Source organism: Aspergillus japonicus (assembly GCF_003184785.1).
Source record: "Aspergillus japonicus CBS 114.51 unplaced genomic scaffold BO86scaffold_1, whole genome shotgun sequence".
Taxonomy (NCBI): domain Eukaryota; kingdom Fungi; phylum Ascomycota; class Eurotiomycetes; order Eurotiales; family Aspergillaceae; genus Aspergillus; species Aspergillus japonicus.
In genome coordinates this window covers 1,272,897-1,292,223 of record NW_020291638.1, presented here as the reverse complement: position 1 = coordinate 1,292,223, position 19,327 = coordinate 1,272,897, and the positions used below count along the sequence as shown (strand labels likewise).

Here is a 19,327-nt window from a genome sequence, read left to right as displayed (position 1 = left end):
CAACTGTAACAACCTTCTGTCGTCTACGACAACTCGGAGATTCTGGCCCGAGGGCAGTTCGGCACTGGCAATTCGGGGTCTCTCCGATTTTGAGTCACGGGTGAGTCTTGGCGGGTTTTTGACTGGATATACCGTGCCTATATCTATATAATCGAGACGCCAACGTACAGGAAGGACTTACTGATCGGCAGAAATTCTCGTTTACGATATTAAGACGTCGTTCGCATTCCACACCCCTCAAAAATGCCGTGCGGGTCCCAAGCGGCCTGCGAAGGCTGCTCCTGCAGCGCCAGCAATGGCACCCCCGCACCCGTCAACATTGAGGACTGCGAGTCCGAGCTGCTGGCGCTGCGCAAGCGCACCATGGAGCTGGAGAAGACGTTAGCGACGATGGCCAAGAGTGGTGGTGCGGCCGGCTCCAAGCGGGGTCGGAGACTGCGCTCCGCGGACTGGTTCCGGTGCGAAGAGGACCCGGGCATGATGGCCCTGTACATCGAGCGCTACCTCAACTACGGGATGACTCGCGAGGAGTTGATGTCCGGCAAGCCCATCATTGGCATTGCGCAGACGGGGTCGGACCTGGCCCCGTGCAACCGGCATCACCTGGAACTCGCGAAGCGGGTTCGGGAGGGGATCAGATCGGCGGGGGGCATTGCGTTTGAGTTTCCCACCCACCCCATCCAGGAGACGAGCCGGCGCCCCACGGCGTGCATTGATCGCAATTTGTCGTATCTGAGCCTCGTCGAGGTCCTGCATGGGTATTTCTTGGATGGGGTGGTGATGCTCACGGGCTGTGATAAGACGACCCCGGCTTGTTTGATGGCGGCTGCTACTGTGGTATGTTCACTTCCACGAGAAAGATGGCATTGTGCTGACGCTGCTGAAGAATATCCCCGCCATCTGTATGAACGTCGGCCCCATGCTCAATGGGTATGTCAAGAACGAGCTGGCGGGTTCGGGCATGGTGGTCTGGAAGGGCAGGGAGAAGTATGCCGCCGGGGAGATCAACACGGAACAATTTGTGGACTATATTTCTCGAGGGTATGTTGTAGAACTCCGTGGTTATGATCTCTTCTCACCGTATGAGCAACAGAACCCCGTCCGCGGGACACTGCAACACAATGGGCACGGCGTCGACGATGAACGCCCTGGCTGAAGCCTTGGGTATGGCGCTACCTGGCTCAGCCGCCATCCCTGCTCCTTATCGCGAGCGGAGCCAATGCGCATACGAGACTGGCGTCCGAATAGTAGAGATGGTCCATTCCGATCGCAAACCGAGCGACATCATGACGCGGGAAGCCTTTGAAAATGTGATAGCGGTGAACACAGCCATTGGGGGTAGCACCAATGCTCCCATCCACATCAACGCCATTGCGAAACACATAGGAGTTGACCTGTCGCTCGATGACTGGGATCGTCTGGGGTTCCATATCCCCCTCCTCCTGAACATGCAGCCTGCGGGGGAGCTGCTGGGCGAAGAATATTACCGTGCAGGCGGACTGCCTGCGATCATGGCCGAACTGCTGGACGCAGGGAAGCTGAACGCAGGAGCCATCACATGCAATGGTCATACAGTAGCGGAGAATGTGCGGGGGAAACACACCTGGGACCGTCGGACGATCCGGGCGTATGACGAACCGATTCTTCAAGATGCCGGGTTTCTCCACCTGCAGGGTACACTGTTCGAGTCGGCCATCATGAAGACCTGTGTGATATCGGAACAATTCAGGAAGAGCTTTCTGGAGAACCCCGCCGACCCCAATGCTTTCGAGGGGGCGGTGGTGGTTTTCGACGGACCCGAAGACTACCATCATCGGCTGGAAGACCCTGCAACCCCCATTACCGACAAGAGTATCTTGGTGATGCGCGGGGCTGGACCGCTCGGTTACCCTGGTGCAGCAGAGGTGGTCAACATGCATCCTCCGGGGAACCTTTTGCGACAAGGAGTCAAATCGCTCCCTTGCATTGGCGATGGCCGACAATCGGGTACCTCCGGATCTCCGTCGATTCTGAACGCGAGCCCCGAGGCAGCTGCAGGGGGGAATCTGGCCATCCTGAAGGATGGCGATCGGCTGCGTGTTGACCTCAACAAACGCCGGGTAGACATTCTCGTTTCCGCAGAGGAACTGCAAAGACGTCGGGACGAACTCGAGGCCAGAGGAGGATACGGGGTCCCGGAAAGTCAGACTCCATGGCAAGAGTTATTCCGCAAAGAGACGGGGCAGCTGAACGAAGGGATGGTTCTTCGCGGAGCAGTCAAGTTTCAACGGTTGGCCCAACGCTATGGGGCGCCGAGACATAACCATTGATGAAATGACGCCACAACTGAAAGTGAAATGATCAATCTCGCAAGATGATGGTGATTCTTGGTCTAGTCCTGCTTGTATGGAATGTGCGCACTGGCTTTTGGTCAAGTGATGTAGGCCTCAGTCTTGGCCAGTAATTCCTCTCTTGGAGTATGGTGCAGAGAATGGGGAAGTGTAGGCAGTTGCATATGCAGCCTTAAAAGAAATGGATAGGGCTGACTGGCTGGTTGTGTAAAGGAAGGGACTGGAACCTCGAATTGAGCACTCAGCTTGATTTCAGCCCCGAAGCGACGCCAGGAAAATAATTATAGTAAGGAGCCTCCTTACTTCCTTCTCTGCATCCAACGTGGGATTCACATTTTCAACCTTCACACAGCCCCTCCTCCTATCCTTCCTCCTTCCTTTCTCATTCAATCCTCGTGTCAGGGTCCGAGGCTGATGACAGCATCGCATGTTCTGATCTGTGCGACCTGCACCTCCGGCGAAAGAGCCTCTTGTCTCTCCCCTCGGTCTCTCATTCGACTCGCCCGCATAATCCACCGACAGACACCCACCACAGCCCACAGCCCACAATCCCACAAAGTAAGTTCTGACACACACCCATCCAATCTCGAGTCAAGGGTGTAGGAATTATGAAATGGTGGGCAAGGAAAAGGCCCGAGCCAACTCCGCAGACCTCGGTTATCGTCGCCTCGTTGTCAAGTCAACTGCAGATGCCTGTTCGTTCAACATCATCATCATCATCACCACCACCACCCATGACCGCGCCCGGACCTGATCAAGATAACCAGAATTTATGTGATTGATGCGACATGATAGCATAGCCGCCGCCCACTCATAATCCCTGGTGTCCAGGTGCCAAGATGGCGCCTCCAATGACCGTTGTCGCGTCTTTCGACACCTTATACGCTTTTCTCCGAGAATGGCCGATCTGATAGGACGGCTTGCATAATACGCCTGCACAGATAGGTCTGATTGCTTGTGATTTCATCCGCCCATCAGTCAACTAGACAGCCAGTTGTCCAGTGCATGGGAGGTATTGCTTCAGAAAAAATTTGTCCGGGCCAAGGGAGCTGAGCTGTAGACTAGGTAGGGGGTGGGGATCGAGACCCTCCGCCAAAGAATGAGGGCCAGAGGGTTTCTCACTCTGGAGCCTGTGATTTCTTGTCGCAAACGCTAAACTGAAGTGTGTTCACTAAGTTTACGGGGCCCTTCGGGTGACATAGAATGATGGCGCTGATGATCAAGGGCTTCTGAAGGTTGGTGAAAGATTGAGTCATCGCCATATGGTCTCACTATCATGTCACTCCTTTGTCTTGGTGGTGGTGATGGTGGTGAGACGATTTACTAATCTCAAGGCTGAGTAACCGGTGTACAGCCTCCCAAACAGATGATCGATGAGAATATGAGATGGGTTGACACCTTCATGAGGCCGATACGAAGTTATCCACCCACTGGGGTCGTTTTTCGCATCTCCACCGCACACGCACACACTACCTCGCCCCCCTTTAGACCACCATTCCGTATCACCACCACACCATTGTGTGGACTACATCCTGACTTGTTCTATCTCACATCGGGACAGTCTCCCCGGGCCTGAGGTATAGATAGAGAATTTTAAACACACACCAGAACCACCAACGAAGTTGCAGCAGAAAACTTTAATAACCCAAACCGGCCCAGCAACAGTTCAGTGGGCCTGGTGGGTCTCGGGAGTCTCCCGCGTCGTTTTTTTTCTCGGTGGGCAAAATCTGCTGTTGCCCTGGAAGTTTCCCTAACTTGACCTAACTTGACGATGGTCTCGCCCCCGTGCCTTTCGAAGAGTTTTCCTTGGGTTTCGATGCTTGGTGTCCAATCTCCACTTGGCAAATTCTTGAATCCAGAGCTCAGTCAACAATAATTGCAGAGTGGGATTTGGGGCTGACCTCAGACCGCCCCCCAGGCATCCACTCATAGTCTTACACCATCACACATCTCGCTCGTCCCCCCCTCCTTGGAAAAAAAAAAAGCCACACTTCTCGGCGCACTCGCCATTAATTCTTTTTGGATTTTATTATTCTTTATATTCATCACTCTTCCCTTCCTGCATAGGAACTTCCTGCATCCTTCCGGCATGCTGATCTTGCTGTTTCCATCCAGTCAGATGCGAGATTGCTAGCATGCGGTACTAAGAAGCACTGGCAAATATCCAGCTGGGCGTCCGCCATACATCAGTCGATCGCTGCATCTCACTGCGCGTCTGCTCTTAGGTCATTTCACGGCCCCTCTCGCTGCTCTTGACCTGTCGATCCCGTCTCATTGCCAATAAAACCCGCCCCCAAACTCGATTCAATCCCGAGTCCGGTCTCTCGCGACTTTCTCTGAAGATAAAAAAGAAAAAAGCAACCCATCTTGTCCTACACACGTCAGGCCTAGATCCCCTACAGGCACCTGTGCATTCATACCTACTATCGCACACCGCATCCTTACAGCCTGTCGACAATCAGCCCAGTCGACGAATCCGACCCCTTTCTTGAGGCACTCAAGATCATTTGCAATCATCATTGATTGCTGTTCACCTTCTACCCCTTGGGTCTTCCTTCAACTTCGGATTCTCTTGTTTCTGTCTCTTTAAATCACTATGCACCTCGCTCAATAACCCGGCGTTGCTCTTCGCAACTTTCTCTCGTCTTCCCACTTGACTTTCTTCGCCAGCAAGCAAGCGCGCTATATTGATTATCTTCCTTACCGCTTCTCATCATTATCCTTGATCACCATATCTACTTTCAGTCGGCCCTTGGTCTCTCATCCGTCACAATGGCGCCCAACCTCTTCATCTGTCTACGCAAGGCATTCTGTCCCGTGTACTGGTTCCAGCGCGGAGAGCGCATCCACGGGTCTATCCACAAGGAGGAACACTGGGAGAGCCCTGTTCCTGGTATCTACAAGTACATCCCTGGTCGGGGATGGCACCTCATCCTCAAGGATGGCAATGAGCACGAGGAGAAGCTGCCGGTGCCCCTTGTCTACTGCCGCATCCTTCACCGATACATTTTCGAACACGAGATGGAGGAACGCTGTCGCTGGCACTCGGTGACCATCCATGAGGGAGCCAAACCCGAACGACTTCTTTTCTTCCTGTTGGATGACGGCTACACCTGGGTTGCCGGCTGGGACGCCAAAGGAAAGTTCATCCCAGGCCCGTATCAGAAGTGGCACTACGACTCGGAGGCGCGCACCATGCGCCGCGAACTGTTCCCCGAGAGCTCCAATGTTTCTCGTGCCAGCATCGTGCCGAACAAGTTGACCTGATCCCCAACCTCGACTGTTTTATCTTGAATGATCGACCATCGCATCTAAGTCGCGTCTGCAGCTGGTCTCTACAGCGCACGCGGTGGCCGTTCACGACCGATTCAGAACGATTCTTGCTGTTTTGAGCTAGCGTTCTAGCGTTTGCTTCACTTTCGCTTTATTGTGTCTTATTGCTTCACGTGTCACGCATACATCGCTCATGACCTTGCTGGGACGGCTCTACTACTTTGTTTTCTGGGTAGAGGCTTTCTTCACATAGCGACGAAGGCGTTTTGGGTCAAGGTTATAGACAACCGGATAGATGTTTGATTTTTTTGTTCGTTCCATCCTGTGCTTGATGATAGGATTTTCGGAATTAGCTTTGTCAAAAGATTCTGCTGCGGGCAGAGTGAATATAGAAGATGGACGTGTTAAAGAAACCTCCCCCCGTACGAGAACTTTGTAGTATACTGTACGGAGTAGTATACTGTAGTCTCCTGTATATCGGTCTAGATATGCATCCGAAGCAAAAGATTTTGGCTGTTGCAAGCCGAGGTGAGGATCTGCATGACAGCTGCATGAGATATGTCATTCAGGATCATCCTTTGAATAGATCGGCGGTCACAAAAAGCATGTGATAAATTGATTGTAGCGTTATCAATGATGCCACAACATCCATTTTTCCATATCTTATATCCGGGATGAATTCCATGCTGCAGTACAGTACATCTCCGTGTCCAATTGAGTTCCCACCTCAACCCATGTGCTGTTCCATCTGTGCTATCAACGGCCGAGAAGTATATGCGGTCCTCTGCACCAGGGAAATAATGCATCCCCCATCCTTGTCGCCTTACGAAATGGCCCACGAGCTCGAAACACATGCCACCCCCCTCCCCCCCCTCAATCCCATCTCCAATAATCTTACTGCTAAATCAGGAGGTAGATAAAGTCAAGCACATCTGTCTAAAGGAACCTACAACCGCGCCTTCTCACCCGCCAGCCGCGGCCCCTGACCGCCATCTTCCTGACTACTACTACTACTACTACCTGCGACAAGCAACCGCTCCAACCCGCGCCGCACCGCCGGATCCATTTCGCCGGCCGTCGGCCGCATCGTCTCCCGCGCCACGAAGACATGCGTATACCCGCCCACCACCTTCACGGCGGCCTCGCCGCGCCGGAACACGCCCACCTCGTAGGTCACGCTCGAGCGCCCGAGCTGGTTGACGCGCAGGCCCAGCTCGAGCGTGTCCGGGAAGCTGACGCTGGCGAAGTAGTCGCAGTGCGAGGCGATGATGAGGCCGATTTGGGGGGTTGTCGGTGAGGTTGCCGGTGAGGTTTGAGAGGTGGTTTGGGATTCGTTGGTTTGGGACCCGGTGGTTTGGGACCCGGGTTGGGGGGTGGATTGGGACCCCGGCTGGAGGTTCAAAGTGCGGTCTTTTTCCGTGGGGTTGTTGGCGCTGAAGGGGTTCATGCCGCAGTGCGTGATTAGGTAGGTGTTGATGATGGAGTCGAAGAGCTTGGTGTAGACGGTGTTGTTGAGGTGGGCGTACATGTCGTTGTCGTGCCTTGGTGGTTTGGTTTGGTTAGTCTGGTGGGAGATGGAGAAGGGATGGGGGAGGAGCGTATGTACCATCTTGTTTGGTGGGTTTGGTGGAAGAGGTAGTCGCTGCGTGTGCGGCGCTTTTTGGTTGCGGTCGTTGTGGTGGTTGTGGGTGGTGGCATTGTTGGTGGGGTTGGTTTAGGGGGAAGGGGGTTATTTGCGTGGTCCGCTTGTTGAGGATTTGATTCTAGCAGATAGGCGGGTATAGGCCAGGCTCTTCGGGGTGATCAAGTAAGGAGATAGTCTGCAATTGGGTTCGGAGTAGGCACTAGGCTAGGTTGATGGCGAGAATGCGGAGGGCGGATGTACTGTAAATAGGTTTATGATTTCTACCGGGATGTGGGGCAGTGTGATGAGATTCAGGGGACCTCGGCTGGTTGTGTCGGTTGCCACCAGTATAGAGATTGATTCTGCTGCTCGACGATTGAGGTGTATGCTCTAGAGGAAGTCTGATCCGATTGAAGATATCCTTATTGTCGCGATAGGAGAAGAGTGATGTGCTGCAACCCAGATAACATCTCGATGTGGAAATACCGAGGTATTGTCTGAGGACTAACCACAAGCGGCTTAGCTTATGTGATAAGTGGCCGCAGACACCTTGTGTATCAGGTGTCCGATGTAGTATATCCCAGCTGAGGTCTGTCCTCCTTCCTCAGATTGTCCACCTACTTGCACTTTCCTCAACTAGTAGACATCAGCATTGAGACCCAAGATGGCTCGTCTGGCTTTTGATTCGTACTTCCATACCATCAACAATCACAAGCTGCATGATATCAAGGCCGAATCTATCTTTCAGACTCATGAATATCCCGATTCAGGCTGGTCTATAGCACAAACGATTATCCAATCCTTGACTACATCCAGTTTCATTCCATAATCTATGATAGCTCTTTCTCCACCACCTCAGAAATGAAGGGTTTCAAGCTGGGAGCCTACATGATAGGCCTTCTCTGTACCATCCTCGCACTCAACTTCGTGGCTGCGCTCGGGTTGGCAAATGTCACAGCAGAACTCGGTCCTCGACTCTCTCCAGGTGCACGAATCATCCTCCCAAATAGTCCAGACTTTGCAAATGCCATCAGGCGATGGTCCCCTTTTGCTGCGCCTCGTTTCACTGTCGTTGTTGATGTTGCTACGGAGCAGGATGTTGCGGAAACAGTATGCCCCCTTCCCACTTATGACATCTGGTCCTGACGATAAACTAGGTCGAATACGCTAATGAGGAGGAAATCCCCTTTCTAGCTGTGTCTGGCGCTCACGGAACAATTACTAGCTTGGCAAATTTCCATTATGGCATCGAAATATGGCTGCATAGACTTAACTGGACCACCATTTCGGAAGACAGTGATACGGTTACCTTCGGTGGCGGCATCTTGGGTGGCCACCTTGTCGACGCGTTGTGGAGAAGCAAGAAATACACTGGTATGTGTCCCACTCTCCCGAGCACAAGCTATGTCGCTGATGGATATACATAGTGACTGGTGTGTGTGAATGTATCGGTTACCTTGGCCCGCTCCTTGGGGGAGGTCACGGTGTGTTGCAGGGAAAGTACGGCCTTGCCTCTGATCAAATCGTTTCACTACGCTTGGTCACTGCGGACGGACAGCTGCTCGATGTTTCAGAGTCTGAGCCAGATCCTGAACTGTTTTGGGCCCTGCAGGGCGCCGGTCATAATTTCGGGATTGTCACTTCGGTCACTGCAAAGATCTACGATGTTCCGGATCAGGGCGTTTGGGCTCGTGAAGGCTTCTACTATGGTCGCAATAGCATCGAGAATGCTTTTGAGGCATGGAACCAGATTCTTCCGCGTCAACCTCCTACTGTGACCATTCTCGGCGTTCTTGAACGGAATATCAGCATGGTTCATACGGATGTAAGATGACTACAAACACTCAAGCATATCATGGTGTGCTAACCAACCCATAGCCACTGCTTAAAATCTCTGTCTTGCAAGAAAATGTCTCGCGTGTTGACTCTGCTTACACCGAAGCCTTTCGTGCTCTGAATCCCATCGCTATCACATCCCAAGTCGGAACCTACAGGGATATACCAGGATGGGAACTTATGGCTTTCAACTCTACCCAGTGCGCCGCAAGAAACATTTCCGCGCCTCATTTTGCGGTCGGGCTCCAAAGATGGAATACTACGGCGCTGCGCATGGTATACGAGGCTTTCTCAGCGGTGACTGCGGGGAACTCGTCGTTCAATGCTTCAGAAGTAATTTTCGAGGGATATCCAGTACAGGCTAAGATGGCCATTCCGGAAGACTCCACAGCCTACCCTTTCAGGGAAGATAATCTATACGCATACCCGCTCATTAGGTACAATGCAAACGCGAGCCTGGACCATACCGCCATCGAGGTCGGCGATGCACTTCGGCGAATTATCTTGGAGGGCAGCGGCCGAGAAGAGCTTCACGTATACGTCAACTTTGCTGCTGGCGATGAGGCACCCGAGCAGATCTATGGCTACGAGGAATGGCGGTTGGATAAGTTGAAGGAGCTGAAGAAGAAGTATGATCCCGAACGGCGGCTCAGCTACTTTGCGCCCATCCCTATCTAAGTGCTCTTTTGAGTGTTGTCTTCTGTTCGACGACCTAACGTGTACCTGTGTTGGGTATCATTATGACTAGATATCAATACTGTATTCATAGTCTACCTAGGGTTAAGTATTATCCAAATCAATGCGTTTAAGTGATGAAAATCCTCTTCTATGCAGATCACTGGCCACCGGCAGTAGGGGGATCCAGAGCCTAACCGTAATTGATTTCAAGCTTCAAGTTGGTGTTTACCAGATCGTCTTGACGGGTGGCTGGTGATTGTGGCACAGGAACCCGCAAGGGAGAGCGGGAGGATATATTGTCGACCCACCGGCCTCTTTGTTGTCGTAGTGGCATCGTCGCACAGCATCTTGAGGTTAATTTGACTCCAGCAAGGAGAGAAGACCTGGGCTGGTCTCTGCACAAAGCCTTTCAGTAAGTATTACATGGCTGGTGTTACCCTGGAGATTGTCGTATAATCAAGGTTAGACAAGAAAGGACAATGGCGTCACTTGCCAGTAGGTGAACCTGGAATTGACCTCCCTGGAATGAATGGCCGAGTTAAATTGGATCACCACCACCGCGTCATAATAATTTAACTACTGATCAACTCCCAGATCGCGAGAGCCTCAACCCGACTCGTCGTAGTGTGGGCTGTCGTGGATGCATTCGATCACCCAGGGGCCTGACCGGAGGAAGGAATGGAGCTGACTGGCCAGACTAACCAACGGAGACTAACCACACTAATTTCCCCCCCTCGATCCACACGTGTTGTTTTAAAAGTGTTGATCGCTGGTCATAAAACAATGGAATGGAGTAAGCAGACCAGACAGAGAGGAGTCCAGGCACAGCATGGAAGAATGACGACAGTCAATGACACTGTGGTATTTTGGAGTGACAACCCCATTCATGCTATTATTCAGGACCTTCACAACCTTCAAGACATTGAGGAGCCTTTGCATACAATAAACACGACTATTGACACCTAAATATCCACCTGCAGTCAACGGTTCCAGTTCTCTCCTCCCCTCCCCACCGCTTCCCGCAAACCCTTCCATACGGAGTGTATGTACTCCGTGCTGCTACTGTTGTTATTCTTAGTTCTCATCGTTTCTTGCTCCTCCGACCTCTCTTTCCTCTCCCCCTACCGACTGAGTTTACCCAACCAAGTCACTCCTTTGCCCCCTCTTGATCGGTCTTTCTCCTGCTTGGCGTTTTCCTCTTCTCGCCGTCTTCTGTTCTCTATTTATACTCGTGTTCTGTGTTCCATCTTCTCCCACCGCTAGGTTTCACGCCGACCCCCCAAGTCCAAACTTCCGCCTCCTGCGACACGGTTCAGCGTCCTTTCATTTCCGCAACTTCGTTTCCACGATCTGTCTCCTGAAGTTGCGGTTCATATCTCGTCCTTATCGGCCACCCTCTCATGCTTTACGAATATGTCGGCTACGACGACCACCGCTCTGGCGTCTACCATGCTGGTCGGTACCCTGCCCACTATGACACACGCCGGAATGATGCCAGGCAAGACTTCTTGCCCGACCTGTGGGTATGACCGATTCTCTTCGGAAAGCCAACCAATTGATCAAGCACAACATCGCGTGAAAGAGTTAGAAGGGCAACTTGAGTTTCTCAACGTCCAGGCGACACAGATGGGTATGGAAACTTGCATCGCAACTACCTGCAATGGGCTTGTCTCCGCTAACCCAGCCTGCGTTCAAATCAATAGCCGAGAGAATGGCCGAATATGAAGAAGAAATCCGTCGCCTCCGCGCTCAATCCACCGCACAGAGTTCGCGAAATGGCTCCTCTATATCGTCCACCTCGTCGAACCAATTCAACCGAATAACAGACCTGTCGATGTCGCCTCCCTCGTCGCAGACCTCTCCGAAGTCACATGGCCAAGATAGCGGGCGCTTATCCACGCTGACCTCCCTGCTGCCCTCCCGCCGACCCGGCGCCCCGAGCGCAATCCAGCCCCAGCCCATAATCTCTCCACCGCCGATCGCCAGCTACGAGGAAACGTTGGAACTACAGAACGCGCTCAACCGGGAACAGAGCCTGCGCAAGGCCGCCGAAACACAATTGTCGCAAGCCAGCACTGAGTTGGAGGAATTGACGGCGCAACTATTCAGCCAGGCGAATGAGATGGTCGCGCAGGAGCGCAAGGCAAGAGCGAGACTCGAGGAGCGGGTGGCGGTACTGGAGCGCCGGGATGTCGAGAAGAGGACCCGTCTTGAGCGCCTAGAAAAAGCGATGGAAAGAGTCGAACGGATCCGAGCTATGGTTGGCTAGCGATTCGAAGGATGCATATGTGGGATTGTGCACTGTCCGGATTATACCCCCTTTCTGTGCCGGTCTTGTTCTGGTCCCCCGTCCATGCTTTCGAATTATTACTCCCAGTCTTATACCCATACCCCTCTTTTGACATTTTTGTTGGCGCTTGGTTACTTGGTCTGCCCTTTCGAGTTTGACATGCGATACGACCTGATGGGTCAATGGGTCACCCTGCTTATGAGTGACGATTCTGCATCGTGTTCTGGTGACAGGCGTTTTGTTTATACACTGGTATCCTTGCATAAAGCGACTGCATTATTTTGTTAATCTATGTACTCTATTGGCTTTCTGGAGGTTATACCTCCTCATAATACTCTTTCTTATGACTCTCAAATGGCATCATCCAGTTGAAGGAACCCCGCGGCGGGATGCCAGGAATTAGTCTGGTTGCAGACCCACTTCAGGGTCTCCCCGTGGCTACCGACTGATCTCCATCCTGCTCTGCTATCGTCATTTCTTCCAAGGTTCATATTTTCAGGTTTTAAGAAGTCTCGCGTCCAAAATGTCTATCGGAGTTGCTATTATTGGTAGTGGTAGGTGATACACATTCTGCTATACTCCTTTCGCATCGACTGACGGAGTACACAAGGCATCTTTGCCCGGGAAGAGCACTTGGTACGAGATCCATAATTCCTTCTTCAGTGAAGCGATTCGAGCTCCCAGCTGATGTCGCAACCTGCAGCCCGTAGCCCGCGCCTCGCCCGATTTCGCGCTCAAGGCAATTTATTCCCGCTCCCTCCAGTCCGCACAGAACCTCGCCTCTGGAGTCGAGGGCGTAGATCTATACTCGGAGGATGCCGGCGCCGGCAGAAGCTACGCGGACCTCCTAGCTCGGGAGGACGTGCAAGCTGTCATCATCGCGTGAGTGCTCGACCTAGAAGCATACGGCACTTACTTGCAAAGTATCGACAAGCTAATCGAACGCCCGCGCAGGTTGCCGATTCTCGCCCAACCCGAGTACATCAAGCAGGCTCTTTCCGCCGGGAAACACGTCCTGTCCGAGAAGCCCATTGCCAAGGACCTGGCCACCGCCCAGGAGTTGTTGCAGTGGTACACGGCCAACATCGACACCAGCAAGACCCTCTGGGCCGTCGCGGAGAACTACCGCTACCTGGCCAAGTTTATCCGGACCGCCGAAGAGGTCCGCAGATTGGGCGGCGTGAAGAACTTCCGCGTGAGCGTGCGCAGTCTGATCAAGACCGACTTCAAGTACTACAGTAAGGATCGCTCGGTTTCTACGTAGGATCAGATTATGGACAGGCTGACGATGTCACTATCCAGAGACGGAGTGGCGGCGGACCCCCGCCCACCAGGGCGGATTCGTCCTGGACGGCGGCATCCACCTCGTCGCGGGCCTGCGACTGATTCTCGGCGAGCAGGAGGCGCTGGCCTCCGTGTCCGCGCAGTCGAGTCTCCTGCAGGAGTATCTGGCGCCCGTGGACACCGTGGACGCCGTGGCGCAGACGAAGTCCGGCGCCTCGGGCGCCATCACCATGTCGTATGGGTCGGCGTTCAACGACTTTGTATTCGAATTCGACTGCGCGCAGGGTGCGGTGACGCTGAATTTCGACCGGGTCACGGTCAACGGGGAGGACTTCGAGGTGCCGTTTGAGGGCCGCGGAGTGAACCACGAGGTGGCTGGGTTCGCGGCATCGATTCGGGATGGTGCGGTGCAGGCGCTGTTGCGGCCGGAACAGGCGCTGGCGGATTTAGAGGTGATGGAGGGGATTTTCACGAGCAATGGGGCGCGGGTTGAGCTACGACTGCAATAGATTATAGTTAAGCAACAGTAGAGATGCATAAGGTCAGGAAAAAGCTTAGTCATGTGCATGACAATAGTTAGGTACTGGTCGGGTCTAACCCGATCCAGCCGGCGGCGGTCAAGGGCACGCGGGGCAAGCCCTAACGCACGGAAGAGGTTAGTCTCGCTTAGCGAAGCCACTAGGGCGAGTCTTGCTCGGGCGGCCAAACCTGAAGCGCGAAATCTCGAGACCGAATTTCGACCCCTACGACAACTCCCAGCGCCAGCCCGCGAGAAGACGACAAGGTATGTGTTGAACGATTGCCCGTGGCCTCACTTCATACTGACTTGGGATTGTTCAAGATGGTCCTCGCAAAGAAGCACGTCCCCATCGTCAAGAAGCGTACGTTTTGCACCTTGTCCTCATATCCTCACCCACCATGAAAGATATATCATCCTGCCGGGAGTCGGAGCCAGTCGAGTTTTTTTTTTTCAGTCGTCTGTCGATCGGTCCTTGGTAGCCAGCCAGCAATTGTGTCGGTAACACGGGAGAACAACAAGCGCGCGAGAATGAGAACGAGGAGGATGACCTGGATACGAACGGTTATGAAACATGAGCGAAAGAGGATCCGATTCTGGATGAAAATGAGCGATTCGGACGACCGACTTTGTTTTCGAGTGCACCGACAAGTTGATACGATAGTTTCGAGCAATATGCAAAACCCGCACACGCAAATCATCACTGGCTTCGAAGGACTGATCACCCGGAAAACTCGAACCTGAGCTACCTCCCCGCGGACGAACCCACCGAACCACATCACTCCCAAAGGGGACATCTTTCGTTGACAATTTCCCGTTCTACAGGCACCAAGCGTTTCTTCCGCCACCAGTCCGACCGCTTCAAGTGCGTGCCGGAGTCATGGCGCAAGCCCAAGGGTATCGACAACCGCGTCCGTAGACGCTTCAAGGGCAACATCCCCATGCCCTCGGTACGTCGCTTTCTCCGGGTCCCTTGGCATTTTTCCGGGCATCGTCAGACTAACAAGGCCCATCAATAGATTGGTTACGGAAGCAACAAGAAGACCAAGCACATGATGCCCTCCGGCCACAAGGCTTTCCTCGTCCACAACCCCAAGGATGTCGAGCTTCTTCTCATGCACAACCGCACCTACGCTGCTGAGTACGTTTCCTGCCTCTCTTCATTGCAGTCTCTACACCCGGCCGCAAGACCAAAGTCTAACGAAACCCCACAGGATCGCCTCCGCCGTCTCTTCCCGCAAGCGTGTCGACATCATTGCCAAGGCCAAGGCTCTCGGCGTCAAGGTCACCAACCCCAAGGGCCGTGTCACCACTGAGGCTTAAATGGATTTTTTTTACTATAAAGCAAAAAAGAAGAGAACCTATTTATGGAATGATAATGTAAAGACTTTCCCAAACCTGCCTACCTTTTGCCCCCTTTCTACCTCTCAACCAACCCATCTACCTCCCGCCTCCGCCTTATGTCCGCAATTAAAAAAAACAAACACTTACACAATGAACGAGGAACAAAAGACCATGAATACCAATACCAATATCATCTCCATGAATATTTCTTCTTTAAAAAATCCAAAAAGGGAAAAAAGCGAGCATTGTCCGGGTATCGCGGGTATCATCTGGGGACTTTTTTTTTCTTTTGACATGAAGTGATGATATATGCGTTCCTGAATGGGGACGGACGGTGGGCTGTGCTTGTCGTTTACCTCTATTCAGGGAACCTGGATGGTGGTTTGTTTTCTTTTCGAAGTATGGGGGGCTTGGCTTGGCTTGGCTTGGCTTGATGCAGAGCGATTTGAAGATGTTAAAGATAGGTCAATGCGATGCGCGTGGCTTGGCTGGTGCTGCTGGTCTGGGAATCTTTGTCTTCTTTTTTGTAAAGATGGGTGAGCTTCTTTTCGGGGCTTGGGTGTACACATGTAGGGTCCGTGTAGTGTTTTGTCTCTGGTGGTATTACCCTTGTGGTGATGGGATGTTGTAGGGCCAGCCATGTAGTCGGGGTTTAGATGTTCTAGGTCTAGGTCTAGGTCTAGGTGTTGATGCTGGAGTGAGTGACTTGACAGTAATGCAAGGAATGCAGTTGCTTGATGTGAGGGAGTAGACGAGAAGAAAATAGGCTGAAATTCTATTGTGATATCATCGCGGTTCTATGTGCCAACACCAAAAAGAATCTATGCGGTGGCTTGCGCTTCAGCTGCCGTCTCCGCGTGGGCAGCGGCGGCAGCAGCGACAGCAGCAGCATTAGCAGCAGCTTCATGCGCCTGCCTCTCCGCCGAGATATCCACCAACCCGACCCCCTGGACCAGCGCCGGGATCCCTCCTCTCCTGTCGGCCTCAGTACCCTCGCCATCGCCGCCGAGCTCCGGCACCGTGCCATACCCGATCACGATCTCCTCGGCCTCGGGGACATCGACCCAGTCCGGCATCGCGCGGGGGCCGGCCACGCCGGCGGGCGGCAGGCCCCAGCTGGGCATCTGGCTGGTGTACTTCCAGCCGTCGGCGCCCTTGTCGGCGTACGCGGCGGCGTGCAGGAAGATGCCCAGCTCCTCGGGGCTGGGGTCCGTGTACAGCTCGGTGTCGCAGACGGGGCAGCGCTCGCCGGACAGCCGCTCGCCCTTGCGCTTGTGGTAGCGCTCGACGGCGGCCTCGTGCTCGCGGGACATGATCTCCTCGACGACCGCGGCGTCGGTGCCGGGCGGCACGAGCGGCGCGGCCGTGAGATGGGTGCGGTAGCTGTTCTCGCTGTCGTTTTTGGAGGATGTAGTGGTAGTGGTGGTACCCTCGGCAACGGTCTCGGTCTTGCCCATGTTCGACAGGCGGGCGATCAGCTCCTGGTCGCGCTCGTCGGAGGTCTCGTTCTTCCCGAGGTCCGGACCGAAGACTTTCCGATTCGAGTAGATCGGGTCGTTGGAGATCGGATGGCCCAGGAACTGCAGGTGCACGCGGATCTGATGCGTGCGGCCCGTGAGGGGGAGGCAGTGCACGATGCTGTAGCCTTCCTCCTCGTTGGCGTAGATCGGCGGCGGCGTCGCGACCCTCCCCTCCCCCTCCCTTTGCCCTCCCGCATCAACCGGTGCAGCTGCTCCCGCGGCCGCAGAAGGGGGAACATACGCCAACCGCCGGAACTTGGTCTTGGCCTCCTTCCCCGTGGCGCGCACGCGATTCAGCCCGACCTTCGGACTGACCGACATGATCGGCTGGTCGCACACGACGACCCCGTCCGGGAACCGTCCCTTCACGCGCGCCACGTACTCCTTTTGTAAGGTCCGCGCCTTGAGCTTCTCGCACATCATCTCCGCCGCCTTGGGGTGCTTCCCCAGGAACATGACGCCGGAGGTCAGCCGGTCGAGGCGGTTGCAGGGCCGCGGCACCCAGTCCGGGTGCCGCTGGGACCGCAGGATCTCCAGCACCGAGTTGTAGTGGTACCGCCCCGCGGAGTGCACGGGCACGCCGGCCGGCTTGTCGATGACGATCAGGTCGTCGTCCTCGTGGATGATCCCGATCGCCTTGCCCGTCACCGGCGGCTCGTGCCGGTGCAGCGTGTGCGAGATGATCTCGCCGTTCTTGACGACCGTGTGCGGCGTACCCGGTTTGCCGTTGACGCAGACGAGGCCGGTTTCGAGGGCTTTTTTCTGTCACCGGGCGAGATTATGTTAGTTGGATGAGAAGAATTGAAAGGGGATTGGAGGGGAAGTGCTTGGGGAAGGAAGAACGGGTCACCGTACGTAGTATTCGGCCGGTCGATCGCGGAACTCCGACAGGAAGATGTCCAGCAACTCCCGCCCGCGCCAGCGTTCCTTGCAGTAGGTGTTGTAGGTGTAGTGATAGGGCTTGACGCGGCGCAGTCCGCCTTCGAAGTAGTATGGAGCCGGCCAGGGGTCGCAGGGGGTCACGGCCACCTCTGGGGGTTCCTGGACCGGGTCCGGAGGCGGCACTTGCAAGGTCGTGTCGACGGGGACAACGGCCATACTGGACGTCGGGATTAGGCCTCGTCGCAGCAGGTGTGCAAAGACGCGGGGTGAGGGAGCCAAGGTCGACGACTGGCGGGAATGACAGAAATGAAGAAGAGAGGAGGGCGAGTAGTGTGTGTGGGGTTTTGCGATGAAAGAGATAGACAAGTAGTCTAAGCTTTACGGCGGCGAAAAATGGCAGAGAAAAAAAAAATTAAAGTCCCGCGGGAAATGTTTTGGTGGTGCGGGGAAAGGCAAGCAAGCAAGCAACTTTATTGATTAAGAATCGGAATTAACATTATTTACTACGGAGTAGCTGTCTGAACCACTACTGCTATCTCAAGCACTACCTGCCCCTGGCGACCAACCCTCCCGCATATACCATTCAACCCACCTAAGAGAGAATTAGTTCGATATAGCCAAGACATTCAACGCAGACGAACTTACATTTCGTGCACGTGCGACGGCAGGACAAGAACATTCTCATCCTCATCCCATTCCAACCCCGAACTCCGGTGAGCCCAGCCACGCTCGTAGCACGTCCGCATTGCCACATCCTTGATATCAAACCGTATGCTTCCCTTGGCTAAGATCTGGCCCAATACATCAACAACTTTAGATGTGAATGTGCTATCGTGGTGGTCAGGAAACGAGCGACCAGCCGCATACTGCATGAGAGACCTGAAGAATTGACCCTTATCCTTCAAGACTTCCAGCGCATGGTCCATTGTGATTGTATGGATCTTTCCTTGTTTGATGAGATCGCGATGCTCCTGAACTCGGGTCAGTTGCATAAGCCAGCATACACCTGAATGAAACGTACCGTGTAAAGAACCTCAACCACAGCTGTCACCACCCCGGGATGCGCACTTGTCAATTTATACAAGTAATCCATAGCCGTGTCATCAACTGCAAACTTGTCATCGAACTTGACCGCTGTCAGATGTGTTACAACTTCACGAAATTCAGACTCGGTGTACAACAAGCCGATATCTGGCGAACAAGGCGAAAACCTGCCAGGCTGAGGTGTCAGTGTAACGTGCATCTCGCCATTCCACCTCGCCGGACAATATTCATCGGTCCATTCCACGGCGGTCACAGGGTCTCCGTAGTGTGCGAAAAGGCAGATCTTGATGCTTGCGGGGCAAAGCCCGAAACTATGGTCCTTGATGACGGTATTCCAGAAGATCGCGTCGTGGTATGAACCTTGGGCCTCGTCGATCAGAATCACTGTCTTTCGAGGAACAGATGCCCATGTTTCATCAAATTCAGGATATAGTCGCCGTAGGCGCCGGCTGAACTGCCTCCAAGGGGATCTGCCCCGGGATTTCATTGGGGCCCATGAAGGGAGCCAATACACGGTGCGATGGTGGTCGAGATAGTAGTTATGTAGCAATTCGCGCAGGGTCGTTTTCCCGGTGGCCGGGGTGCCACGCACGAGAACACGATCGTAGGAATCCACCGCGTCGGCGAGCTTGGACACTGTATCCGGGCGTGGATATATCCATTTATTCGGAGTTGTCTGGTTTCATCATCTGTCAGCAGTGAACT

General features: G+C 53.9%; 8 protein-coding genes across 8 annotated transcripts; 5 read left to right on the top strand and 3 right to left on the bottom strand.

Annotated features, from left to right (window-relative positions):
- The first annotated feature begins 63 nt into the window (after positions 1-63).
- BO86DRAFT_8898 (IlvD/Edd family dehydratase) lies at positions 64-2,549 on the top strand. Its single transcript, XM_025677760.1, has 3 exons — positions 64-837; positions 887-1,041; positions 1,094-2,549. Exons 1-3 carry the CDS (start codon positions 244-246, stop codon positions 2,307-2,309), a joined length of 1,965 nt encoding a protein of 654 aa, XP_025533599.1. The 5' UTR covers positions 64-243; the 3' UTR covers positions 2,310-2,549.
- Positions 2,550-4,976: 2,427 nt separating this feature from the next.
- Positions 4,977-5,708, top strand: BO86DRAFT_8915 (uncharacterized protein). Its single transcript, XM_025677761.1, has one exon. The coding sequence runs from the start codon at positions 5,103-5,105 to the stop codon at positions 5,595-5,597; it is 495 nt and encodes a 164-aa protein (XP_025533598.1). The 5' UTR covers positions 4,977-5,102; the 3' UTR covers positions 5,598-5,708.
- A 794-nt stretch (positions 5,709-6,502) lies between these two features.
- On the bottom strand, positions 6,503-7,643 carry BO86DRAFT_405666 (acyl-CoA thioesterase). The gene is made up of 2 exons (XM_025674110.1): positions 7,210-7,643; positions 6,503-7,144 (listed from the first exon to the last, which is right to left on the bottom strand). Exons 1-2 carry the CDS (start codon positions 7,299-7,301, stop codon positions 6,550-6,552), a joined length of 687 nt encoding a protein of 228 aa, XP_025533597.1. The 5' UTR covers positions 7,302-7,643; the 3' UTR covers positions 6,503-6,549.
- A 229-nt stretch (positions 7,644-7,872) lies between these two features.
- On the top strand, positions 7,873-9,741 carry BO86DRAFT_351765 (FAD-binding oxidoreductase; the record flags this gene model as incomplete). Its single annotated transcript, XM_025669445.1, has 4 exons — positions 7,873-8,337; positions 8,385-8,601; positions 8,655-9,052; positions 9,106-9,741. Exons 1-4 carry the CDS (start codon positions 8,089-8,091, stop codon positions 9,739-9,741), a joined length of 1,500 nt encoding a protein of 499 aa, XP_025533596.1. The 5' UTR covers positions 7,873-8,088.
- Positions 9,742-11,154: 1,413 nt separating this feature from the next.
- Positions 11,155-12,010, top strand: BO86DRAFT_300144 (uncharacterized protein; the record flags this gene model as incomplete). Its single annotated transcript, XM_025667446.1, has 2 exons — positions 11,155-11,371; positions 11,445-12,010. 2 exons carry the CDS (start codon positions 11,155-11,157, stop codon positions 12,008-12,010), a joined length of 783 nt encoding a protein of 260 aa, XP_025533595.1.
- Positions 12,011-12,495: 485 nt separating this feature from the next.
- BO86DRAFT_444589 (60S ribosomal eL32 domain-containing protein) lies at positions 12,496-15,608 on the top strand. The gene is made up of 10 exons (XM_025676392.1): positions 12,496-12,585; positions 12,642-12,667; positions 12,735-12,913; positions 12,986-13,269; positions 13,334-13,767; positions 14,157-14,196; positions 14,658-14,782; positions 14,852-14,973; positions 15,047-15,212; positions 15,345-15,608. The coding sequence occupies exons 1-9, from the start codon at positions 12,555-12,557 to the stop codon at positions 15,153-15,155; spliced, it is 1,350 nt and encodes a 449-aa protein (XP_025533594.1). The 5' UTR covers positions 12,496-12,554; the 3' UTR covers positions 15,156-15,212; positions 15,345-15,608.
- A 335-nt stretch (positions 15,609-15,943) lies between these two features.
- BO86DRAFT_384758 (pseudouridine synthase family protein) lies at positions 15,944-17,965 on the bottom strand. The gene is made up of 2 exons (XM_025670954.1): positions 17,552-17,965; positions 15,944-17,458 (listed from the first exon to the last, which is right to left on the bottom strand). Exons 1-2 carry the CDS (start codon positions 17,792-17,794, stop codon positions 15,998-16,000), a joined length of 1,704 nt encoding a protein of 567 aa, XP_025533593.1. The 5' UTR covers positions 17,795-17,965; the 3' UTR covers positions 15,944-15,997.
- A 254-nt stretch (positions 17,966-18,219) lies between these two features.
- On the bottom strand, positions 18,220-19,292 carry BO86DRAFT_300133 (uncharacterized protein; the record flags this gene model as incomplete). The annotated part of the gene is made up of 2 exons (XM_025667445.1): positions 18,220-18,549; positions 18,600-19,292. Coding segments are annotated over 2 exons (1,023 nt in total), but the record flags the coding sequence as incomplete, so codon positions are not given.
- Positions 19,293-19,327: the final 35 nt, after the last annotated feature.

Bases quoted from the DNA above. Each gene is read 5' to 3' on its own strand.
- BO86DRAFT_405666 (XM_025674110.1), bottom strand. From the start codon at position 7,301: ATGCCACCACCCACAACCACCACAACGACCGCAACCAAAAAGCGCCGC. The intron at 7,145-7,209 runs GTACATACGCTC...CAAACCACCAAG, and splicing joins CAAACCCACCAAACAAGATG to GCACGACAACGACATGTACG.
- BO86DRAFT_8915 (XM_025677761.1), top strand. From the start codon at position 5,103: ATGGCGCCCAACCTCTTCATCTGTCTACGCAAGGCATTCTGTCCCGTG.
- BO86DRAFT_384758 (XM_025670954.1), bottom strand. From the start codon at position 17,794: ATGGCCGTTGTCCCCGTCGACACGACCTTGCAAGTGCCGCCTCCGGAC. The intron at 17,459-17,551 runs GTACGGTGACCC...GCCCGGTGACAG, and splicing joins ATCGACCGGCCGAATACTAC to AAAAAAGCCCTCGAAACCGG.
- BO86DRAFT_444589 (XM_025676392.1), top strand. From the start codon at position 12,555: ATGTCTATCGGAGTTGCTATTATTGGTAGTG. The intron at 13,768-14,156 runs GTGATGGAGGGG...GGATTGTTCAAG, and splicing joins AGGCGCTGGCGGATTTAGAG to ATGGTCCTCGCAAAGAAGCA. The intron at 14,974-15,046 runs GTACGTTTCCTG...GAAACCCCACAG, and splicing joins AACCGCACCTACGCTGCTGA to GATCGCCTCCGCCGTCTCTT.
- BO86DRAFT_8898 (XM_025677760.1), top strand. From the start codon at position 244: ATGCCGTGCGGGTCCCAAGCGGCCTGCGAAGGCTGCTCCTGCAGCGCC. The intron at 838-886 runs GTATGTTCACTT...ACGCTGCTGAAG, and splicing joins TGATGGCGGCTGCTACTGTG to AATATCCCCGCCATCTGTAT. The intron at 1,042-1,093 runs GTATGTTGTAGA...TATGAGCAACAG, and splicing joins GTGGACTATATTTCTCGAGG to AACCCCGTCCGCGGGACACT.